Source organism: Malaclemys terrapin, chromosome 2 (genome assembly GCF_027887155.1).
Source record: "Malaclemys terrapin pileata isolate rMalTer1 chromosome 2, rMalTer1.hap1, whole genome shotgun sequence".
Lineage (NCBI taxonomy): Eukaryota > Metazoa > Chordata > Testudines > Emydidae > Malaclemys > Malaclemys terrapin.
The window spans coordinates 126625485-126648891 of record NC_071506.1 but is presented as its reverse complement, the minus strand read 5'-3'; the positions used below and the strand labels follow the sequence as shown (position 1 = coordinate 126648891).

Here is a 23407-nt window from a genome sequence, read left to right as displayed (position 1 = left end):
CACAGAAACTTCTATCATGGTAACTACCCCGTAACTCCTGTGAACAATGGTGAGACACATGGTACCTGGTGGTACTGCTGTATTTCCCGACAGCCATAAATGGTTTCTGACCCCACTGGGCCAGCAGATGTAACTGACGGCTGATTACAAGAAACACAGGGAAACAGGAGCTGAACAAGCAGCACACCAGTGCTCTCCCAAAGAGCGCATCCCACTCAGATTCAAGGGGCCGCTAAGCAGCTCACCACGGCTATCCCAGGGGAAAGGTGTACAGGGTTTCTGATTCCCATATCCCCTTGGAGGTGATTAGTGATGGGTGCCAGAAGCACCCACAAGAGATCTTGCTAGGGCATATTGAATTCCCAGTGGCAGTTACAACAGAGGAGAGTGAGGGTCTGGAGTTGGTCCAAGCAAACACAAGAGTTTCAACTAGCTGGAGGTAACAGTAACATCCGTATTGCCAGGAACAGGCCTATCGGTATCTCTGCTGTAGTAATGCTAACGTATGGCATGTGCACAGCACCTGTCGCCCCAGGACCTCAAAGGGCTTCACAAAGAAAGCAATTAAAGGCTCTGTCCTCGCATAGGGAGCCCTGCCCCCAGGTGGGAGCAGCCATGGGAGGAGGGGGAGCCCCGGAGCACATCTCATGATGACAGAGCTCTCCGTGCACCAGACACTGATGAGTGTGCAGTGCCTACCGGCAGGAGGCACCATTACAACACAGCTTAGCGGGGATGCTGGCACAGGGGTTGCGTGGGGAGGGCAGCCCCAAGGAGCCAGGCCTACAAAATCCTGCTTGAGAAACATGAAAGTCCTGGGAGCCGCTGTCGCTGCCATGGCAACGCCAGAGTGGGGATTTGCCAGCCTTTGATGTGATGATCCGTTTAAAGCGTGTCAAATGGCACTGAAGGCTGGCAGGCATGAGGATGCACCTGCCCTTCCTGCTGACAGGGGTGGTCCCCCACAGCAGCAAATACCTACCCACAGGCAGCCCCCTCCCCGCCTACCCGAGCAGGCGGTTGCACGGAGCACTCTGGGGCCTGCACTCCAGCGCCCCCCCCACCGCCCCTCCGGGCGGGTTAAAATGGAACACCTGACAAGCTGGGCTTGCAGGCTAACTTGGGTTATTACTAACGAATCTCCCATTACATGATTCAGAAATGATGAAATGGCATTACTTCAAATTAACACTGTGACTGCTGTGCCACTCCGGGAGTGGGGCTCCACCAGGGCACCTACTCCAGAGGAGTCAATGCAAGCCAAACGGGGTGCCAGCACAGGCAGTGGAAACACCAGCAATGCCAGGCAGCATGTGGTGTGGACCTGCCTCCGTCTCCCATTGCAGCAGGGAGGAGGAGGAAGGATCCCAAGTGACAAAGAGGCTCTGAGAGCCCCAGGAAAAGCAGGCAGTTTGATCTCCTCTCCAAAGAGCGAGATAGCTCTACAGAGAGCCCCTGTGCTATGCGAACACCTTCAAGCTTAAAAGGCCTGCAAAACTGCTTGCCTTCAAAGCCAAATTTTCATGTAGCGTTTAACTCCAGGATTCCCCAAGGCTCTGTGTGAAACCAAAGCTGTCAGCACCAAGAAACCTTAGCAGACATTGATCCATGAACCACTCCCACCCCTCCCCACTCTAACTGGCTGGGATGATCCATACAGCCTGTGTCGAGGGGGGGGGGGGCAAGGAGGGGCAATTATTTATTTATTTATTTATTTCAATTTTTAAAATGTTCCTAAGCAAGATCTTTATTCTAAATGCAGCCAAAATTAGCTTCAAAACATAAGCCACGGGAACCTGAAATGGAGCAAGAGAAAACTCACATGCACTAACCTCTGCAACGTCTATCGCCACGTTCATCCACACAGTGCAAAGACTCAGCCCTCTTACAAAGCACGCGCTAAGGATCATTTACCCCGTGCTTGAACTAAAGCAGCCACCTCTAGGCTAAGCAGAAATAGCCTTCAAACAGCCCACAGAAACACCACACAGCAATTCAATAAGCCAGTCTCCAGTGACAACTCCAGAAGGAATGAAGGAGGCAGAATACAATTACCTGAGGTGGAGTTTGGGCAAAGCAGCAGAGTTAAAAGGGGAAAGCGTCACAGGAGCTCTGATAACCCCAGGGGCAGGGCTTTGCTTTCAAAGCTCATCCACACAGCCATAAATCACATTTTAAGCCAAACCCTTTGAGTGTGTCTTTCAATGTTTCTGAACAGGAAGGTAATGTTGCTTTTTAACTGAGGACAGGGAAGGGACTGAGCATCCTTGTGATGCAATAAAGGCTGTGGATGTTTATACCTGCTAATAGAATTAACTTACCAATCGAACCCAGTCACTCAACCTTTGCATTCCTTTGAATTCCCTTTAAAGGAAAAGGGGAAGCCAATCGCTCAGCTCAGGGCTGGGAAGCACATCTCACTAGGACGCGCACACTGAGAAGTGGAGGGGGAAATAAGTTTTGTTACTACTGGCATTACTGAGCCTTCTGCTGATCGTGCTTCATGCTTTGGAACAAGACACTATTGGGAATGCTTCTGCAAAGGAAAGGAGACTAAGGGCTTGTCTATGCCTACAGCACTGCAGCGGCACTGGTGCAACAGCAGCACTTATTGAAGACACCACCAACGCTGATGGCAGAGCTTCTCGCTTCAGCTACAGTGGGGATTGGGTCAGTAGAACTATGTCGCTGAGCGATGCTGCTATACCTACATAAGTTGGTAGTGGAGACCAAGCCTGGGTCTCCCGCTGCTTTGTCATAGGGTTCAGAATCCAAACATCTTGCAGTTTGCAGACACACCTCTTCAGTTACCACAGGATTCATTTCCCAACTGTTTGATCAGGTTTGCTGTAGTGGTTTAATGAAAACATAGGTTATGGCTGGACAGACAGTCTTGTAACCCTGCTTCTCCAATGTGTAATGTTAGCAGCATGTGTGAAATATACTCAGTGAACAGTGAACCTTCGATAAGCCATAATCTGAGCACCCTTATAGGGAGAATTTTACACATCCGGGCTCCTGCAAACACTTCAAATGTTTTAATGTATTCTACATTTTCCACAGTCCTAAATGATACCAGTTATGAGGATCTGAGCCCTTCCATTCCGAACCTGCTCCACAGTTAAAATATGTCCTTGTGCTCAGTGTCAATTTCCCTTTCTTTAATTTCTTCCCCTTACCCCGTGATGGCCTTAGGATAAGCCTAAATAATTCCTATCCCTCCTCTCTATACCTTCCAATACACAGCCTCCATAAACATACACATAAGCTGCATATACTTGAGTATATAGTTTCCACAGCCTCCATAAAACACACAAGTTTATATTATATATACACATTTCGGACACCTGATTTTGAAAATCTTGGCCAAAAGTATCAGAGGGGTAGCCGTGTTAGTCTGAATCTGTAAAAAGCAACAGAGGGTCCTGTGGCACCTTTGAGACTAACAGAAGTATTGGGAGCATAAGCTTTCGTGGGTAAGAACCTCACTTCTTCAGATGCAAGTAGGCTCCTAAATCCATACTTAGGCACGTACCTAACTGCTCTAAAGCTCTGCAGTGACCCAGCAGCTCCCATTGACATCAATGGTTTTCATATCTACTGTATTCATGTTTTCATTTAAGCATAAACATGCCAGATGGATATGTTTTGGGAATTTTTGTTTCCCTTGTAATCACTAAGCAAACAGAATTATATCCCAGTAACCCTCTGCTGGCTAGGAGTGATGATGTGCAGGAAGCAGCCGCTGGCTAGAAAGGGGCAGGGAGTTAATGGCAGTGGCTGTAGCTGTAAGCAAGAGGACAAAAAGCACATTACCCACTTCAGGCTTCTCCCATGTCTGCACAGGAGCATTAAATTGAAAACTCAGGAAGGAGCCCTGAAGCGCTCTCCTCCACCAGATAGCCCCCCTTTTCCCTGTATGATCTATCAGGACTGGCTAGTTTAACAAACTATAGACCTATGCCTTAGTACAGGGCACCCAAACTTTGTCCAACCCAGGGCAACATCATCAATTTATTGACAGCCCACGACCCGCACAGAATTTCCAGATTGCATCTAACCACCTTGGAAACACCGCTGAGGTTCAGGGAGATTAGAGCTCCATCCTAGCACACGATGCCCCTTGCTGAGCTAGAGACCAAGCCCTGCCAGACGACGAGCTCCTCCGCTGGCTTCCGTGAGAATGCTCAGTGCCTCCCACGAGGCACTGGGCAGTTTTCAGGCTCAGGCGCTGACCCCGTCAGTGTCGTATACAGAGAGCAGCGTGCCACACGTAGCCTATTCTGCATGGAACTCCTGGCCCAGGCCTGCTGCAAAACTTCCATTGATCTCACCGTGGCTGCAGGATGTTTGCGGTAAAGCACCAGCCCTTCTCTCTGCACACTCGACAGTGCACAGACTGCTGGGAGCAGCATGAGACACGTGTGGAACCAGGCAGCTGCCAGCCCCAGGTGGCAAGAGGAGAGCGAGTCTGCTCCGAAGGACTGTGCATTGCACGTGTCTAGTGCCTCCAGCATAAGGCAAAGGGAATGCCAATTACACTGGCAGCTTCTGAGCACTCCACAGCTGCCCTCAGACTGGCATCGCCCAGGTCTGAACTCAGGTGCTTGGAGCAATGCTAGATTGTGGCTGCCCAGAGCTCCCAGAGCATGACTCTGCTTTGACCGAGATTCTGTCTCTCTGACGTGCTTGAGCTGCCTGGCCCTGTTCTCTTTTAGAGGTAGGTTATTTTGCTGTCATAGCTGCTGCTCAAGCTAGCTTGTCCCTTCAGCTTCTGTCCAGTCCTCTCTCCCCAGGATGAGTGTAGTGCTAGCAGATGATACCAAGCATCCGCCCTGAAATCCTCTATTACCCATAGAGCAGGTAGCAGCACTGGGAGTGGCAGAATCAGTTCCCTCACTCTGCCCCATGTACTGCTGACCTAAGATCCCTTGGCAGGTGCTGGTAGAAAGATGGTGAGAACACCTGCCACCATGCTGCTGTGCTAAGAGCACTGGCTGGGGGGAATCCTTGTTCATTCCATGTTCCAGGAATGAAAAAAAAGCAGGTAACCATATTAAAGTCAAACGTCTTAGCAATAAGGTGGGTTGCTTCCTTGCTTACATGCCTTTGAACCTGCCCTTCCCTATCAAGTCGCTGCTGTCTTGAAGGCACTGGTTTGGTACATTTGAGAAGCGTACTCTTGCTGTTCATGGGGATAAGTCCCAGGTGTATCTGGGTTCCAGTGCCCAGCAGGCATTTTACACCTTCCCTCATCCTGTGATACTGCAGCTGCTCTTCCTGCAATCTCAGTGCTGCAGAAGTCTGAAAGTGGTGGTGACAATCTGCATGTTCCACCAGCCCACACAGAAAACAGCTCACTCTGTTGACCACCATGTTGTTGCTTTATAGGAATGCTGTGTTATGGGCCAGCCTGGAGAGGAGTCCAATCAGCTTGTGGAGAAAGCAGCCACACCAGGCATCAGTGAGAAGTTATGGCTTGAACCAGCAAGCCAGTGTCACCGCTGGCCGGACTGAGCCTACTAGGAAGAAGCTGAAAGACTTGCTTAGGGGATTACGGACCATGGGCCAAATCCAGTCCTGATGCAGGCAGCATGACTCCTACTTATTCTCTTGAGCCACTTACTCCAGAGCTACATTAAGACCCATGTCAAAGATGCTAACATGGAGACAGCTCAGTATGGAGGGCTGGGAAGCAGAGCACAGTCCTGGCCAATATCTCCACTGTATCTAAGCAAAGGCCTGCTTACATTGGGCATTTGGGCTACCCCTCATCAGCTACACAGGATGCCCTTCCAGTATCAGCAGCACGGAAAGGCAGGAGCTCAGACTAGTGCTTGCTGCAGCTCCTGTTCTGCAAGGATGTCCTCTAGGGAACCAGGAGAGTTCAGTCTCTGTGGCCAATGAAGCATCTGGCCTATGTGTGGCAATTAGTGCCAGTTGTTTGGATGCTGGTGCAGTGGTCACTGGCACGAGAGGGGATTCTTGTCTGTGCCACCGCCTACATGGAGCCCCTCTTCCTTATGGTCTGGCAGGATGGGCAGTGACGCTGCAGTTCACTCACTTATTTCTCTTTAACACATCCTCATCTGTAAGAACATCTCCCCATGATTTTGACAGGCTTTGCAGCCATCCAAACTCTGCAGCCCACCCGTACAGCCCCAAACTTACCTATCCACTATAGAAAATGTTCCTCTAACCCCCTTTCTCTCCAAGGGAAATTCTGGGAAGATGAGCCTTGCAAAAGGGACTGATGGGCAGAAAGACTAGCTCTGTCGCACCATGGGAGCTCTCTCTAGAGTGGCACTAGGGTGACCAGACAGCAAGTGTGAAAAATCGGGATGGGGGTGGGGAGTAATAGACGCCTATATAAGAGAGACACCCAAATATCAGGACTGTCCCTATAAAATCGGGACATCTGGTCACTCTAAGTGGCACCCTGCCACTGGCCCCACCCAGTTAAACTGGAGTACTTTGCCTTACCATGAGGTTAATCAGGTAAAGACAAGAATGAACAGATGGGGAGAAACTGAATGACGGAGTTCTGCAAGCTCAGCTAACAGTACTGTTCAAGTTTTGCACCCCAACTAAACCCATGGAACTCACTGCAGAAGGATATTATTGAGGCAAATAATACAGCATGAACCTAGAAAGGGCTTAGATGTGTATAAGCACAAGACTCTGCAATGCCCTTAGCTTGAATACAGCCAGAGCTTTCAGTCACCAGGCGGCAGGCACTGCTGATCCCCAGTGGGGCTGAGAAAGTACACTCCCCATACACTCATAAATAGAAGTGTTATAGGGTTTCCCTGCTCTCTTCAGAAGCATCTGACAAAACTACTGATAGACGTATGACACAACCCAGGCCAGCCCATTAGTCTGCCCCATCATTGTAATCCCTATGTCAGATATGCAAGAGGAAGCACATCTCAGTTGTAGGAATTTGCCTCATATTGGAACCTGTTCTTACTGTCTTAGCCTGGTGGAAATTGTGTTTCTAAACATCATTTCCACCAACCAGTTTAGTCTCTCTCAGGTGTCCAAAAGACTAGTCATTTCTGAGACTTTGGAACTTGAGTAATTTAGAAACAGCTTCATTTTACACACTGTTGTAAAGGACAACAGGACCAAATGGGAACTAGCACATGTTCAGGGCTCTGTGTGATGCTGGCAGACCAGGCACCAGCTCATGACAAGGCCCCTAGGCCTCACTGAACATTGACACATGCATAGCTGGAAGCCAGTCTGGCTCAAGTGTGCAGGGCCGGCTCTCGGATTTTTGCCGCCCCAAGCAAAAACAATTTTGGCCGCCCCCCGCCCCCGTTTTTTTCTTACCCCACCCCCGGCCCCGCCTCAACTTTGCCCCTTCCCCAAATCCCCAGCCCTGCCTCCTCTCGGGGTCTCCCCCTCCCTCCCAGGCTCTCAAACCTGGGAGGGAGGGGGAGATCCCGAGTGGCCGCGGCATGCGAAACAGCTGATTCGCACGCCGCTGCTCCCCCTCCCTCCCAGGCTCTCAAACCCGGGAGGGAGGGGGAGATCCCGAGCGGCCGCGGCACGCGAATCAGCTGTTTCGCGCGCTGCGGCCACTTGGGATCTCCCCCTCCCTCCTGGGTTTGAGAGCCTGGGAGGGAGGGGGAGCAGCGGCGCGCGAATCAGCTGTTTCGCATGCCGTGGCCACTCGGGATCTCCCCCTCCCTCCCGGGTTTGAGAGCCTGGGAGGGAGGGCAAGCAGCGGCGCGCGAGCGGCAGCAACGGAGGTGAGTTAGGGCAGCCGGGGCACATTTTTAGGGGCGGCATGGCCAGTGCCAGAATGCCGTCCCTAAAAATGTGCCGCCCCAAGCACCAGCTTGTTTTGCTGGTGCCTAGAGCCAGCCCTGCAAGTGTGTGTTAGTATTGTTAAAATAGGGATCAGAGTTAGATAGATGTGTTCAGTGTTTGGACTTTAGGAAATCTTTGTGAGTTACTGCTGGCATCAATCACACTTATAATTTCTGTGCCCCCTGTGATAAGGTGTTTAAATGTTTGCGATGAAATTGGCAATCCCCACAGTCAGGAGAGAAGCATTGCCAAGTGTGGAATCCTACTTTACCACAAGAGCTGTAATTTCCTGCCCAACAAAAGAAGGCCTATAGACTCCTGACAAACCATTGTGCAACATAAATGGACAAAAGACTTTGTTGATTGTTTTCCCCACGCCCCCACAGCTTGAACTCTGGGGGAAGGGAATAAAAATCCCTGTGAAGAAGAAATTACCATCACTATGCTGCTTGGAATCTGGAGAGGGATGTACTTCTAAGCATAAGCAAGGGATCCCCAGATGCTTAACTTGGGTTAGCCCTAAAGACATATACTGCTTGCTCATTACAGCAGCTTCTGTTGTCTTTTAGAACCTCAGACTGTCTCTCATTGGTTAGTGAATCTTTAGTTATTACAGGATTGGCTACAAACACTGTCTTTGGTGTGTGAGCTGAAGTGCAATTGACCTGGGGTAAGTGACTGGTCCTTTGGACTGGGAGTTACCTGAATAGCACGGTGATTTTTGGTGTAAGGGACCATCTGTCGAAAAGGCAGGCTCACCTGGGTGGAAAGACAGTGCCCAAGGGGCCTGTCTGTAATGCCATATTAAGGCTGTTCTAGTGCGTGAGGAGTTCACACCTGACACTTGGCTGGTGAAATCTAATTAAAGAACAACAGCCAGTTGGGAGTTTGTGCCCTCGTTTGTAACAGTCTACCCTGAAGTTGGCACCCATGTGCGTGAGCCACTCCAGACCGCCTGGCAAGCTGAGTCAGTCAAGTTTTATATATGGCCACAGCAGCCCCCCAAGAACGTATTTCTATGCAAACACCAATATTGCCACGAGAACACGCCATGCTGCAGAGCAATAGGCTGCCTGTTCCAGTAGCATGGCCAAGGGTTAGCTCGGAAAGCGATAACACAGTCACTCCAAGAGTGCCTCACGAGAGCTTTACCTGATCGTTCAGAAGGAGCCAGCATCATCTTGCAGGTGAACAACACGCTTTAAAAACTGTCCAGTGCCCCCTGCGTTAGCACAATGGACTCCAAGGGCTCCATCCCACCAGGCAAATAACAGGACTCAGAGCCACACACTAGCAAGGGAAGGACCCAGTGTGCCTCATGAACCACCAATCCTCCTTCCCCTCCCCTTCCTCCTCCCAGCACAGCACACTGGCTCGAGGCCATCACTGGACAGACTGCAGCACTTCTGAAGAAGGAGAGCTTGCTGCAGGCTGTTCGTTTTAAACAACAATGCACGTGGGCTCAGACTATTATCCTCAACCTCTGAAGAATGCACTGCTATCAGCAGAGCCCTCCAGGTCTGCCTCTTCTAGGCCAAGATGTCAGGAGATCTTGTGTGGTGATAGGAGGTGTCAGCCAGTCTGGGAGCTAGGGAGAACCACAGGGCCTGCGTGTCTTCACAACTTCCCTGAAGTGAGACTGCAGAGGGGACCCCACCCTAGTGAATCACCCAGATAGCTGGCCATGCCTGGGGCCACATCCCATAGAAGGACACACTGAATCCAGGCATTTGTTCTGCTGGGTTGAAGGCCTCAAATACCATGGAACACCCAGATACCATGGGATAAATGTGGCATAAGAACCTAGAGATACTAATCATAAACCTCTCTGATGTCCAGAGCCATTAGCGACACGTGCATGGCAGAGGAAAGCTGTGCTGCCTCACAGCATGTATGTCACACAAAGTTCTTAGGGAAGGACGATATATTTTCTTTATAGATCTCCACCATGTCCTTAGCTCACCCCACCATGCCTGCCAACAGATTTGCACTGGGATTTATCCTATTCTTCATTGCTTGTTCTAATCTGCAGGTGCTGAGAAAGATGCATTGTGCTCCTACCCAGACGTGGCTGCATGAAAGAAATAAAATGACCCCTGGATACACAAATTAGCTGAAAAATACCTTAGGGCCCCATTCTTCTGGATGAGAGCCACTGAATAGATGCAAGATTATTTCTTATTATTATTATATTGTAGGAACTGCAGAGCAGTGGGCAACCTAACACAGCCCATACAGCAATACGCAAGCACAGGAGGTTTCAGCCTTCTACACTCTGCATTTCCTGGCTAGCATGTGCATGCAACCCCTCCCCCGCCAGGTCCTGTGCAAGGCCTGTCACCACACTGCAGCAAAGGACAGAACCTGCATGCCCACTCACTGCCTTGCTGCAGTACCTTTCTGCTGAAACATGAGCCTTTTCAATGACCTGGACACATGCGTGCGCACACACACACTCACTCTCTCTCTTCCCCCCCCCTCCCCCATCTCTCTGTATAAATATAGAAACCTTGGCTGTTGTCTAAAGGTTCCCCTGCTGCTATGTTCTCTCCCTCCACCTCCCCAGACTCTTTGCTCAATACCTGGTGTTTTGGTTCTATTGTCGATTGTGTTTCACTAACAATCCCAGGAACTGGACTGTTCGGAAACCCCAAATTTACTAGGCCGTTCCCCTACTCTCCCAGCCCCTGCACAGGCATAGACAATGAGATTTATGGGTCTTGCATGCGTATTTCTGCCACTCAGCAAAATCCACCAGCATCCTGGCCCCTGAATGGAAAGGGAGTTAGAATTCTGCTGCTCCCAGCTGCATTATGGCTGAAAACACTATGTGGCTTAGCGGCAGAAAGGGAGCGTGAATCTGCACAAGGTCCTGGAGCTTTGTGCAGTCCCATTATACCGAGGTGTTTGTCAGACACTCCCCAGCCCTCAGGATGCCGTGAGCTCCATGGCGAGCATTGAAGGGCTGCAGCTCTGTGCCCACATGAGCTTCTCACATCAATGATCTTCTTACCCAGGGCAAGACGTTATCAGGGTCTTGTCAAGAGCTGCAGGCAAGGGCTGCTGCCTAGATGTAAATGGGGCAATGAGCCCAGAAGCCTGTCTAATAACTGACCCATTCCTGTACCAAGCTCTCTGTGGGGCTCCTGGCTGGCAGAACGGGTCGGTTTCTGAAGAACCTTGACATACTTAGGCAATTAAACCAAAGTAGCATAATTCAAACAAAACTTCTAATTTTAGCATTCTGTAAATGCTTCCTCTGAGCTGTACTCCGGCTGCCGTGTCTCTGCAGCAGCAGCAGCGACCTGCAGTCAGCTTTCTACGGCAAACGCAGAGCCCTGCACACGCACACATGGGTCCTTCAGAGCACAGCATCTCCCTTTGTCCCCCTTGCAGCATGAGACAGGGTCTGCGAGTAGGGCTGGGCTGGTATCCTGGCCCTGCTGACTGGGGTGCAGGATAGGGGCAAGCACCTGGCTGGGATGGGTGCTGCCCAGGGACCAGGAGTTACTCCACAATCAGATTCCTGAATCTGCAAGGTTTTAGACATTTCTCCCCTCGCTGTCCAATCCCCTCATCTCTGGCAGGCTCACCAGGCGCATACTGGAGCCCAGTATTACCTGAATAATTGAACAGCCTGCATAGCAGCAATGCAGATTGGCATCACTACTCCTCCTTGGGCCCCCTCCTCCCAAACACGGGCTAAGTCCCACAGGGTGGGGATCAGGTGTGAGCCGACATCCCTCCCAGCCAGACCACCTATTTTCTGCTCCGGCTTTACCCACCAGCTGGTTCCTCTCTCCCCTCACACCATCCTGTGCACTCTGGCTCACTGCTGACTGAAAATGTCAGGATGAAAAGGACAAAGAAGCAGGCTCCTAGTCCGTTATTGCTCTCAAATGTCTGGCGAGCGAAGCACGGGACAAGCTGCTCTCCACTCAGAAAACACCTCAGCATTTGCAGACAACTGGTTACAAGGAGAGAGACTGAGCTCCTGAGTAAAACATAGCCCTTATACCTGTAGTTTGCATTGTGAGAGAGGTGATGGCTCCAATGGGCACTTCCCAGGCACCACCCGTGCTCTGAAGAGCAGGGAAAGGATGGAGGAGAAAGCAGGCAAACAGCAGTGAAGTTTTTGCTACTACATAAATTGTCCAGAAGCTGTGTTAATCTTCTGAACAAACGGAGTCTCTGAAAGAGGCCAGTGTCCCATGCGCAGTGCAATATTCACAGCACCACGCACGTGTCCTGAATACCTACGAGCCTCCTTAACCAACGGCTGCCGAGGAGGACCGAGCGTGGTCTAGTTTCTACACTGCTCTCCCGTCCTGCAATCCCGTTCTTGGCCACCCACCCCCCACCCCCGTACTTAACGCAGTCACTGGATATAATACAGACCTTGGGAGCACAGATGCTTCCATTATAACCAGCATTGCAGCCTAATAGAAATGGCCAGAGGGTGACTGTGAACAGCAGTGTGTGAAATCGGACAAAGAGTTTAGTTGGGGGTGAGTTTGAATGAGTCTCCTCCTGCAAGCCCTGCATGCCAGAGAGAGAGCTGGAGACCAGCTAGCTTGGGGAGGCAGGAACCCTTTATAGGCCCCAGCCTGCAGTGGCAGGTAATAAAACCGAGCACCGATGCTAGCTTTACTCCTGACAGAGTCTTCATTTGTACAGGACTCGGCAGATAAACTGCATCACAGCAAGTCGTCATTCTTCACAGAACACAGAGTCCCTTCGCACCCCAGCCCAGCCTGAAACGCAGACTGCATATTTACTGAGCCTCCCCAATCAGAGGGGCTGACCTTTCCTTCTGTGCACCAGCCTACGTCATCCTCAGGAACCCTGATGGGACTCGCTTCATCCGGCACTGTAAGAGAGGAGCCTGGAGTGTTACCATCACCTTGCATTACTCCTTTGCGTGCCCTGTCCACCTGAGAGAAGGGCTCACTTCTCCCCGCAGCCCCTCCACCTCTGCGTAACAGCAAGCTCACCCCGCTGCAGCACACGCACTACGGTTCACACCCTCTCACCCGTGTTCACCAACACTCCCATGGTTGAAGCGACAGTCAGTCACCTACAGCCAAGTGCTCACCATTCCAGGGACTGCATGGTGCTAGCAGCAGGTTGCACTGCTTGGTGCTGGTGCTCACACCTAGGTTAGCCAGAAATGATTAAGGATTTGCAAATTCCTTTTGAGAATCCAGCTAATGCCTGCGCTCTATCCAAGCTTACCCATGATCCCTACTCTGCACAGGGTCTGAGCAGGATCTGGTCTGGCAGGTTCTGTGATAGCCCGTGCTGCATCTCCCCCAGCCCCACCTCGCCATAGCAGGGTCGAGGCAGACACCTCATCCTGCCCTCAGAGGTTACCAGGTCCCTCTGTGATTCAGAGCTCGCCACGTCCCCGACACTCGTCACGTCACACTCACACAGAGCTGACACCAGGAGCCTTTCTGGGAATGCACCGAGCCCAGAGTGCCCAGCTCAGTCCCCTCCTCGCATCACACTAGCAGGTGCCCATCACAGAACTACCCTTTTCCACAGCCATGGCCGCTGGTGCTGCCTCAGAAGATATGGTATCAACCCTGCCCTGAGCCTGGGCTGCACCTAGAACCTCCCAGGCCCATGCCTAGCTCTCACTGGGGTTGTCTCAAGAAGCAGCCCCCAGCCCTGCCCTCCCTGGGGCAGCCAACTGGTCCCACTCCCCTTCCAGCTTGCTCTCAGAAGCCAGGCTGCTCTCAAGTGCATGCCAGGAAGGCCTCAACCTCAGCTGCAGGCACATGCTGATCCCTGTGCCAAAGGAGGCAGCCGAACCCAAGAGCCAAAATGGGGAGAACCAGCAAAGGGGAGGCGAAGTGCTGGGCCTTGGTGCAGGCAGGGGTCTCTTTCCAGCAGCCCTGGACCCACTACCTTCTCCAGCACCTTATCCTCCTGGGTGCTTGCTAGTTTCTAATTCCTAAGGAAACAAGGACTGTAGCCCTTAGTCTTGTATTTGCTGCCAGCAGAGCAATCATGGGAGCTGTGCTGCTCCCTAGGTGGAAATCACTTTCCTCCAGGGATGGAGGCAGAAGCTGCTTAATTCACCAGGTAACCGTAGACCAGGGCCAAGAACAGCCCTTCCACTAGGTCTTTGTCTGGAGCATCTGCAGCTGAGCAACCTCACAGTAGTGAGTGAATGCCATCGGTGCCCCAGAGTGGCTGAATACTGAGCCACATCCACTCCCTCCTCACGCCGCTGCTTATCCCACTTGGCTCCTGCTCATCTAGGCTTGGATCACTCCATGTGCCCTGCTTTGCCCCCAGTACTGTAGTGTAAAGTCTTTAAAAAGAAATGCTACTTAAAACAAACCCACGACTCTGCAGTTACCTGCCAGGACCGGAACGTTCACCCTGCTGCAGGTGACTGGCCTCACTAGCACCTGCAGCACAAAGACGCCTTGACCTGTTTGGGAAACATCGCGCCACGGCACTGCCAAGGGTGGAGCAAAATCTAGTGCCTCCTGGGCACCGGCTGCTCCCAGATGGAGAAATACAAAGCCCTGAGCATGGGTCTCGGCAGGGAAAAGCCTTTTCACAGCAACTGTCAGAGAAGGAAGGATGAAGCAAAAAGTAAATATCCAGCCAGTTGGTTACTGCCAGCATCCACAAAGGCAGATTAAGGAACAGTGGCTCCTTCGTTCACTGGCTGCCACAGTACTTCTTGCACGGTCTTCAGATTCCTCCACTACAGACACAAGTCAGAGCGAGGAGACTGGGAAGAGAGGCCGCTGTTTGGATCCAGCGTGGCAGCTCCTGTTCACCTCGGGAACATACAGCCCTCATCAGGTCGGAGACACGTCAAAAACCTGCAACCCCGGCAGCAGCCGGAGACTGGACCTGGGCGATGCTCAGTCCGCTCAGGCCTGCAGAGCCTGGGGCAGGTCGTCCTTCCTGTCCCCCACTCAGAGTCAGGCTGACTGTTCTCCTATGGGGCCGAGCACGGAGGAGTTTGACTGGCAGCTGGACAGAGGGGAAAGGCAGGGTGGGAGGAAACAGGAGAAAGTGTAAGAAGTTCAGTTCTTTGGACTATTTGCTGTGCGTGTCAGGCTTGTCTACCCCCAAGTGGTAGGGCACATCCTGTCCTGTGCCAGTACAGTGCCTAGCACACGGGAGCCTGTAATACAATGAATGACAACAATACCGCTACACTCCCCTCTGCCCTCCTGAGTGCCCTCTGCCTCCGGTGGGGCATTTCTCAGAGAACAGAAAATCTCTCCTACCTCTCCAGAGCATAAGCAGAGTTAAAAACCAGAGTTGGCATCTGTCCTCACAGCCGCCACGCAGCTGCAGTTCACAAGAGGCCGTGTGCATGGAGGGAGTGTTGTGGTTTTGCAGGGCCAGGCACAGGGACTCCAGAGCTGGCTCCTAGTCTGGGCCCTGGCTCTGCACTGGGGGAGTGCTCCTGAATAGTACGTTTGTTGTGTGGTGGCGGTGGGGGTTGCTGGCAGGAACCCCAGGGCCTTGGCACCCACACTGCTACATTATCATCTCAGAGAGGCCTCTTCTGACCTCACCTGCCTCACTATCTGCAGCATTCGATGGTGTCCCATTGGTGCCAGACCAGAACGAGTGCAGGAAGGAGTTTAGCTGATGGGAATCTGCAGATCTCAGCCATGGCCCCATGGCAGGAGCAGAGGAGAAGGAAGCAAAGCAGCTGCACTCTCTGAAACACACCAGGGAATGCAGCCCCGCCAACCATCACAGCCCCAAGCCTGGCATCAGCACCAGGTGCCTGCGAATAAGGTCTTCTTCGTGGCAGGATCCACTGCCACTCAGCGCAAGAACCCAGCCTAGAGGTCGTCTTCACTAGGCCCAACATCCACTGAGGAACATGTAAACTGTTGAAGGCCCAGCCGCGCTCTGGGACAGCCGGGTGTGTTCTGAGCAGGCTGCAGCTCCAGCTTGGCCATTCCCTCTGGCTTTGGCCACTGCAGCTGCTTCCTCCACGGCTTTCTCAGCCCCAGCACACGCTGACTGCCCTGGGAGATGTCAATCCAGGCACACACAGGAACAGGTCCAATGTCATTTTATTGGCAGAGCTCCAGCTGCCAGCTTCACGCTCCAGCAGCTCGTGCACTCACCAGGTGATCCTGTCAGGGTGTCTGGCTTCTCCTGTTACAGCTGTACGATGGCCTGAAAGGACACCCCGCCCCCCCCGCAGCTTCTTACATATGCAAAGAATGAGCACCTCTGCCTCCCCCTTGGCCTCGAAGCTCTGAACTTCTGCCTACACCCCTGGCCTCGCCCCAACTTACCTCTCACACCGTTTGACCCCACGGGGCTTTAATCACTACACAAGAGGAAAACCATCGGCCCAGTCTCTCTCCCCTCTGCCCTTTTCACTTCATTCATCGAAGACTGGGCTCTGTTCCTTCCCATAGTCTCATCCTTGGTTGTGGAAGAGGCTTCTCCTGCCACATGAAACAGACTCTATTCTCTGCCGATTTCAGATCCCAGCTGACAATCTCTCGTCCCCCTTTCCTGCTGCGTCCCTCTTTGTTTCTCCTGCGGTGATTTCTTCCAGGTTGTAACTGCATCAGCCAGCTCTTGAAAGCATTTATTGCTGCAGCCTGGACAAAGGACATGACACAAAATATGGGGCAAGCATAGCGTGTGCTCAGAAAGTGGCCCCAGGCCCCCAAGCTGCACTCCTTGTCTCCAGGAAGCAGAAAAGTAGGAGCGTGGGTGCCGTAGAATTTTGTGCAGTGAGCTTCTTTGGGGGATTTATTAGTAGTAGCTTGACCTTTGCATCTAGAGCTGCACTGAGACCCCATTGGACTGGGGGCTGTACAAATCCCTGGTCACAGACACTCCCTGCACTGAAGAATTTACCATCTAAGTAGATAAGACAAAGGGTGGGAGGAGAAACAGAGGCAGAGAGGAGAAGTGACTGGCCCAAGGTCACACAGCAGGTTAGTGGCCAATATAGGAACAGAACCCAGGGCAATGTCCTATCCATTGGCCCATGCTGCCTCCCTTTATGTTCTAACGGTGGTGTATCTAGCAGCAATTCCTGGGAATTGCCCGTTTCAAAACAGGCAGAAGAGTCTCAGATACCAAGGAGGAATTGTTTGTGTTAACCTGAAGTCCTTAAATCACAGGATTTGGGGACTTCAACAGCTGAGTCAAGGGACAGGGGGTGGGTCAGCTTTTGTGGCTTGCATCATGCGGGAGGTCAGACTAGATGATCATACTGGTCCCTTCTGACCTTAAAGTCTATGAGTCTATCTCCTCGCTAACTGGGGGCAAACTTGAAAGCAAACGGGAGAGACAGGGCTGAGGGAATTGCAGGTAAAGGATCTTAAATAGAAACTAGGCCAAGCGGGGCAAAATGCAGCCAGATGTTACTGAAGTTCCACGGACTTCAAGAGAGCTGTGAGTGCTCAGCACCTCTAAAAAGCAGGCCACTTAGTTAGGGGCCTAGTTTTAGGCACCCACAGTTTTAAGCCTCTTTCTAGTTGGAAAAGAAGGTGGGTTGTGTTGCAGAAAGACTCACAGAGGAACAGGTGATAAAATCAGGGTTTGTATAAGGAGGAAATTACAAAATCCCTTTCTGGAGCCCTTGCTCAGGAGCATATTTTACTGCTTAGTAGCAGAGTGTATGCAGGATACTGGCCAGTAGTGACTAGCCTAATCTTTGTTTCCCACTTTAAGAAAAAAAATTGAGTCAGTTCCACGTTCGGAGAGATTTCAGAATTCCCTCAGCTCCCTCTGCTTGACCTCAATAACCTTGTTGAGCACTTACTGTTACTTGACTGGTAAAGAAAGGCTCACGAGGAGGACCTGGGAGTCAAAAGGGATCGCTCTTAAATATAGTGATTAAAACCATAATATTTTCTTTGATCTTGTACATTTTACATAGACACTTCGATCAGAATTTTTGTCTCTGAGGGTGTCATTTCTTTTTTCTAGCTACATTTTCTGAGGCTACTGAGCAGAAAGTCATCTTTGAAACATTTTGGCAGCACTAAATTCTCTGTAGACTTATTTTAACATAGTAAGGGGAATAGCTGTGGTAACATGTCAACTTCAAACAAACAAAAATTCACTCTGAACGTACTGGGTGAATGAAGAAGGTCTTTTACAATCACCTCCCAACTGCTAATAATGGAGATCATTTAAATGTTGATAAAGATTCTCTGGGCAATTTTGTTTTTCCTGATTTCTCTTAGTACAGGGGTTTTCTGCAAGTTATTGGCATTGCTGCCCTTACTTTGAAGTGCTATGATTATTAGTTATTTTATAACACTCAGACGGGCACCAGGTTCTTCACGGAAACTGCATCAAGGGCAGGTTCCTGCCCCAAGGAGCTTACAGGCTCAGCAGCACAATTACTCTCCGTCTTCAGACAAAGCCGCTTCTTTTTGCTCTTTGGAATGAGGCCTCGGCTCCCTCCCCTCAGCAATATGGGACTCTGGTGCCAGCAGCATCAGGAACTTTTAATGGGGAGAACAATTTGTTGAAAATATAAAAGGAATATTTTAAAAACGAGTCTCAGTCCAAGAAACCCAGAACCATTTAACCATCGGCATGAGGTGCAGGCGAAGCTGGCCCTCCGCCTCCCTGTCATGTGTTTAATCACATCATAGCGACACATGTTAGATAAAGGGCTGACATACACATCTGGGTCCCAATCTGATTGGAAGAGTTAGTGCAGGAATCATATTACATCATTTGTACCTTTTTACGCACCTAGTTTGCTGAGCACCACATCACCTCTGGAGTGCCCTTGAAAAGGGGGCCTGCTCCATTTGTTCTCTTTTTGACATACAGCCATAATAATAAGCCATGCTTGATAACAGTCTGTCGGTACTACGGGTATGGACTCAACCCACAGAGATACCAGACTCTGACTCACCAACCATCTCAAAACATTACATTGATTCCACTCTTACAAATGGGTGATTTAAAACAGGCTGCCTTTGGGCCATGAGCTATCTCCCACGAGTCACTGGCAGAGGCAGGAGATCTACAAGAGCTATCCCGTATCTCCTAAATGCTGTGGTGATTCCATATTTAGAGCTGTTTACCTCTCACGGCATCTCTCCCCTCTGGACACAGTGAAAATGCAATGAAAGGAAGGGGTCTTTCCATTCACCTTTACCATGGCCCACTCAGAACCCTTGAAAATCACCTGTAGAACCGAGTGCATAGCTGAGAATGCAAATCTGTCTGTTAACCCCTTGCCCCATGGCGATAGCCGCCCAAATACAGAGAACACCCACACGGCCCAGCCACCAGAACCTGACAGACATTTATCTCGATATTCCAGCCCTCCCAATGAGTTTTTCAAGTACAGAATTGTCGGAAATCTGGAGCTGGGGTACAATGACAGGAACAGGAGAAAGCTGTCCCAACCCGCCTGATCAATCAGTGCTTGGTGACTTCGCCAATGGCGATTGATATTTAATTGGCACCTTCCCTTGCTCACAGTCTCTCTGTGTCACACCTGGCTGGCTGTCAGCAAAGCCGGCAGAAAAGCCACTGGCACATTGGCTGGACATCAACATGCCTTGTGGTTCAACACATCAGCTAAATGTGTGAATGGAACAGGGTGCTTGGAAATCCAGCTCCCCAGGGCCATACTCAGACTCCCACGAAGATACCAACCTAAATCCCAAGTCACCAGCTCTGGAATCACCCTCTCAGAGCAGCCCAGCTGTTTAGCAGACAGCTCAGCTAAAACCTCTGCTCAATGCACAGCTGTGGTCAGGGTGTATACAGAATGGGACAGAGAATAATAGTGAGAATGTTAGAATGCCATTGTATAAATCCCTGGTACACCCTCCACAGGAATCACATGCTTGGAAATAGTCACCCTAACTCCAAAAGGATGTGGAAAGGAGGGAGGGAATCCAGGCGGGGTGACAACATTATTAGAGCTCTGGAGAGACTTCATCATGAGAAGAAATTTAAAACATTGGTGGGGCTTTTGGCTTATTGAGGAGATGAATGAGGGGGTGACACAAGAGAGGTGCCCAAAATGATGACTGGGATAGAGCAGATCAGTTGGGCAGGCCTATTCGCCCTCTCATAATACAAAAAGCAAGGAGATAGACAATGAAACTGAAAGGAAACAAATGTACTGAGAAAAGGAAAAGCTTTTTTCAGACAATGCATGATTGGCTCGTGGAACTCATTGCCACTGGATATCAGTGAGGCCAAGACCTTAGCAGGGTTCAAACAGGATTAGACACTCATATGGCTAATGAAAATATTCACCAATACATCAGAGAAGGTAAAGAAATTCTAAAGGATTTAAAACCCTCCTGGCTCCAGAGCTTAAACTTCAGAACTTCTGAGAGGGGCTCGGAAGAAACTTCTTCATGGGACATCTGCACCTTCCTCTGAAGTATCAGATGCTTGTCGCTATCAGAACAAGGTACTGAAATAGACAAACTATTGGTCTGCTCCACTTTGTCAGTTCCTGTGTTTCCAGTTTGGCCTCTCAATTATTAATGCTAACATTAATAACCATGTGTGTATCACAGTAGCCAGAGACTAAGGCACCACTGCTAGGCCCTGTACAAACACAGAAGAAGACAGTCCCCACCCCAAAGAGCTTATAACGCCAGAGACAAGTAGATACAGAGACGGGTAAGCAAAAGGACATCAAGAGATGATACTGGTCAGCATAACTGGCACTGGTCACAGGACATCCAGTTGTTAACTGTTTTGTAGGCATGGCTGCAGAAGTGAGTTTGAAGGAGGGCAATGAGGTGGCGTGAGAGAGAGAGAGAGAGGCTGGAATCCAAGACTCCCAGAAAGCCCAGTACAGACTCAAAAGGCAGGAACCTGACATCCAGACAGACACTGCGAAAACCCCAAGCACAAACCAGAAACCCAGAATGACCCCACGAGCCTCCAGCCCAGCTCCAGTGAGCAGGAATCAGACACCAGGGCCTGTGTCTCTGTTCACGCTGCTGCTACAAGAGGCATAGTCCTAGTGATGGGGCTAATGGAGGTTGTAACAACTGTTATATCAGAATCACCTGGCTCCAATTCTCATTTGCACCAAGGCCCCCCTCACAGCCCTCCAGCAACGTAAACTGCACTGCCATTGTGCCATAGAGACCTTGCTGCAAATGAGACTCAGGCCTCCTGTCTATGCACCAAGCAGTTACCACTTAAAAGGGCACAGTACCAGAGAGACACCCCCCACCAACCATAGGGTCCTTGGGCCTCCAGACTGCAAAGATCACTGCTATAAAATCCTCCATTGCCCTCGTAAAAGCTAAGTGCTCCCAGCAGAGAGACAGCTGCCCAGGGCTGCCATTCACTGCTTGGCAGATGGACTTGCATTAAGTCCTGCACAGAGAACATCCTTGCACCTGGCCTGGTCTCCAAGGGGACCCAGTGAAGGTAACCAGGGAAGCCATTCAGAGGCCTAGCACAGGACTGTAATCACAGATCCGCAGGCCAAGCAGTTCCCACCTGCCCGACAGGCATGCACTAGAACTACTGCCTATAGACGGGTACTTGGAGAGCCCTTTAGCTTCCTGGGCAATGCCAGCTGCTGCAGGGAGCCTCTCCCATGATGCTCCAGTACCAGGACTCTGCTGCTTACTCAGAGGGGACCCTGCTTGCTGCTTTCCGGGCTGCGCAGGTCTCAAGCAGCCCATTACAAGGCTCTTTTGGAGCCATAGGATCTGGCCTGCCCATGGAGCAGAGCTCCTCTGCCTACACCTTGCTTGTGTTTATCTAGCAACCTGCTCCAGCTCCTCACCCCACTCCCACAGTCTCTCCCTGCAGCCGGGGAGCTCGTCTCTCTCACAGGGAACTAACAACAAGGGTGCTTTGCCCTCGGCTGGCACCTGACGAGCCCCAGGCATTTTACCGACCTGAGCAGCCCCTGCTGAATCCGTCAGGCAGGGCCAAGCAACTTGCCCCATTACAATGGGCAGTGCACGGGGGAAGCGCACAATTTACCCAAAGTCACAAGTGAGTCAGTGGCAGATGCAGAAGCAGAACCCAGGAGTCCCAATTCCCAGCTCCCTGCGCTAGCCCCTAGGCAACACCATGCTGCTCATACAGAGTGGGATGGAGGATGCCCAGCTGGGAGGGCTTTGAAGTCAAGCAGCAGCGCAGCGGAGAGCAGGTTAGCCCAGGCTGCCCCTTTCATCTCAGCAGGATAACGGTCAGGAACTGTTGCCTTTCTGGGAGCAGCTATTGACAAGCTGCCAGCTGTGGCTCCTCACAAGGGGGGCACAGGGACGTCTCTGAGCCCCGACCTCACACGGCACAGGAACTCTCCCTGGGATTTCCCGCCTCGGTTTACCTCTCTCCTCACTGCTGCTTTCTGCGGTTGTGCAGTGCGGATACCCCAGGGCCCTGCTTTAAAAGCTCTGTGTGGCCCCCGAAGTGTCCCATTTAAATACACTTCCAAAGGGCAGAACAGTGCTCGGGCCACATTCCCTCTCCCGCAAGAGGCAGGTAGCAAGCAGATTCAGGCAGGCAACTTTTCAAAGAGAAGCTGCATCCAGGCACATCTCCAGGGCTCCTGGGCGTGCCTGGTGGAGGCAAAGCTAGATAGTCTGCACTGATCTATGGCCCCATGCACCCCATTGTGCCTGAGGCCAGCGGGTGATGGACCCTTGGTGTGGGATTCCCCCTCCCTCCCCTCGGGTGGTGCAAGAAGGAACCCAGCCATACGTGTCACCATCTCACTCCATCCTTTTCTCCTGGTTTTAGCCATGGGCCCCTTTTGTTTCTGTCTGGTTGCAGAATGCTGGCAGCATCCGGAGAATGGGGGGAAGGTGGGGATTGGCAGGTTATACATACAGTGCTTACATTAGGAGGGGTGCACATCTCCAGCCCTCTCTGTTCTGCCAACAGACAGCGGTTTTCAGGCGCCTGCATGAAGCTACAAGCCAGAGTTTCTGCCCTGGAGAGCAAATCTGTCACTGGCAGATCATGAAAGCCTTGACTTGGAATGAGACTGAGTGTAAACCCCCTGAATTCTCAGGGCAAACAGCAAATACCTGCCCTTGAAAGTTGCTCTGTGTCTTGGCTCCTGACAACACAGGGATCTGTGCAGAGAGCTGCCTACCCCAGCCCCACTCACCTTTTTCTTCCGGTCCCGGGAGCGATTCCTGCGCTTGCGGTTGGATTCTTCCTTCTCCTTTTGCTCCTGCAGAGCCTGAGCCTCGATATCTTTAATCTTCTTCAGCTGCTTGGCTGCCTGAGCCATGGTGGGTCACGGCTGGAATCCTCCCCAGCGCTCAGACCGGCCCTTCCTGCCAGACACCCTCCACTCCAGGACAGAGAAAGTCCCTTCACCTGGCTGGAATGCTGACGACCCAGATGAGAGCAGCACCAGTAATGACGGGAAGGTGAAGAGCAGACTGCAAGCCCCAAAGGGCAGCTGATGCCTCCAGCTAGTTGCTAGATGAAGTCCAGGGCACCTTTATGAAGCATTAATAATCCTAAATCCAGCTGTTCCAGAGGTTCTGTGCACCATTGCAGCAGAGCCTGACTGTATTGGCACATCATTCAGAGTCCTTCTTGTGGGACAGGAAACCTGGCTGGTGCTGTGCTCTCTCCCCCC

General features: G+C 51.3%; 1 protein-coding gene across 2 annotated transcripts in view; it reads right to left on the bottom strand.

Annotated features, from left to right (window-relative positions):
• Positions 1-23050, bottom strand: part of ANK1 (ankyrin 1) — a 136590-nt gene extending 113540 nt beyond the window's left edge. For both annotated transcript variants that reach the window (XM_054021063.1, XM_054021064.1), the window contains exon 1: positions 22925-23050. In XM_054021063.1, coding sequence (XP_053877038.1) covers positions 22925-23050 — 126 coding nt within the window. The remainder of the gene's footprint in view (positions 1-22924) is intronic.
• Between the last annotated feature and the right edge of the window lie 357 nt (positions 23051-23407).